At 40.1% G+C, this 2,113-nt stretch overlaps 1 protein-coding gene across 2 annotated transcripts in view; it reads left to right on the forward strand.

The window, feature by feature from the left end:
- ppil6 (peptidylprolyl isomerase (cyclophilin)-like 6) overlaps nt 1–2,113 on the forward strand; it is a 7,765-nt gene that overhangs the window by 2,450 nt on the left and 3,202 nt on the right. For both annotated transcript variants that reach the window (XM_005730982.2, XM_005730983.2), the window contains exon 3: nt 1,891–2,079. In XM_005730982.2, coding sequence (XP_005731039.1) covers nt 1,891–2,079 — 189 coding nt within the window. The remainder of the gene's footprint in view (nt 1–1,890; nt 2,080–2,113) is intronic.

Consider the following 2,113-nt stretch of genomic DNA (forward strand, 5'->3'; position numbering starts at 1 on the left):
ATATATATATTCTGTAACTTCTGTCGGTGCTGTGCTTTTTGGAAATCGAATTTCCCAGAGGAACCCACCCGAGGGATTAATAAAGTTCTAGCTTATCTTATCTTAAAATTAAAATGAAACAGAATAGCTAAGCTTCAAAAGATGTGTTTTAAGGCTGGCTTTAGAGATAGGGAACGACTCAATATTGTGAATGTGGTGCGGGAGAGAGCTCCAAGGACAAGGGGCCACTTGGCGGAAAGCTCTAATGCCCAGAGTGGTCGGGCGAGGAGTAACTCCAAGTGTGAATGAGTGGCAATGTGCAGAAGGTCAGAGAGAGATGGAGGTCCGAGGTTATGGAGAAACTTGTGATCTTATGTTAAATAATGTTTTGTGTTCTTTTGCACGTTGTACAAGTCAGCTGTTCCATATAAACATATTAGAGGATTATATGGTGGAATAGTTTCTCTTCTAAAATTCCCTCTATTAATCACTTATCCCAACTGACCTGAAGTGAAAATTAATTTTGGATAATCATGAAGCCTACAATGCAATAACACACCTTGCTAACATATGCAGAACCTTAAACATTCGTAATCTTAAGCCATTCATATGAAAGCCAAAAGACATTACTATAGTTGCACTAGGTCCTCATTTACATCAAGTGTAAATACCTTGGCTGCAATACATCATGTCAGGCTTCACTCTCTGGTAGACAAAGTTTGACACATAAACGTTATCTACTATCAAAAATAAAAGAGTAAATAACATACACAAGTCAAGATTAACCCTGTGACAGACTGGCGACCTGTCCAGGGTGTACCCTGCCTCTCGCCCTATGACAGCTGGATTAGGCTCCAGTGACCCTGAAAAGAATAAGCAGAAGGGAATGGATGGATGAATGGATGAAATCAGGATTAAGACATGACGCAGCAATAAAGAAACATGGAGACACGACAAACTGGTGAGACAGAATTGGATCACAAAAGATGATAACTAAAGATTATGTGACTGAATGAGGAACACAGACTGGAAACACAGGGGAGCAAGCACTGAAAGGACAAAGGACATCAAATTACAAAATCAAAAAAACACGAGCTCGCAGAAAACTCAAAACATCCCAAAACTCAAAAAAACTGAAATACCCAGGACCATGAAACATTATTTGAGTGTTATTGTTGTTATCAGGAAAATACGAGAGAGAGACAGGGAGAGAGAGAGCACTATCACAATATTATATATACCGGTAATATTAACATAAATCCGCTCTTTCTAAAAAAGGTCATTTGAATATGTTACTTGGGGTCATACCTGAGGAAAAACACATGACCTATTTTAGACTGCTTTTAACGATATTTGTGTCTTACAAATGTGAAGCTGCATATAAAATATCAGTCTAATCCTGCCTGGAAAACTGTGTTTTTACAGGTCTCCATATCTGCTGTCGGACATCTCGACCGGACATCCAAATACTTGAAGCATCATCACTATTTTCTAATTTGAGCTCAGTATAGGCATAGTACCAGGTGCTAAGCCTCTTACAGTCTGAAGAAGGATGATAATATTTAGTAAGGGGTTAACTCAACCCGACTGCTGTCAGATAGAAATATATTGTATGGACAAATGTGACACTGACATAATTAATGTGGAAAAGTTATTTGTAAATGTAGCGGAAGTTAAAATGCAGCCTTTCCTTTGAAATATAGAATTTTAGTTGTTGTTCGATGGCATCATCTGAAATGAGTGATGGTCTTATAAATAGTGGAGGTGAACGTGTGGACGACAGCAGGTTTCTGGGGGTTCTTGATGCTCTAAACCTACACAGTAAAATACTGCTGTGATTTATGACATTACAGCTATTCTGGAACGCTGAATCACAGCACGCTCATTGTTGTTCCAAACTTGTGATTCAAGGAGCTGCGTGGTGAAGTGTGGCAGTACTCCAGTAGCCTGATGTGCTTTCTGAACGGCCGTCTCCTCGGTGATGAAAAGGATCTCGCCAGCTGGGCCAAGAATCAGTGGGGTTTCACTTTCACCCAGCCGCAAGCTTTCTACACGACTCTTGCTGAGGAGTACTACATCGAACACCTCCAGAAAACTGGGGCAAGTCACGCAAACACTGTCACTTAAATATCCA

This window comes from Pundamilia nyererei, unplaced genomic scaffold (genome assembly GCF_000239375.1).
Source record: "Pundamilia nyererei isolate P.nyererei 1_Seehausen unplaced genomic scaffold, PunNye1.0 scaffold00041, whole genome shotgun sequence".
In the NCBI taxonomy this organism is placed as follows: domain Eukaryota; kingdom Metazoa; phylum Chordata; class Actinopteri; order Cichliformes; family Cichlidae; genus Pundamilia; species Pundamilia nyererei.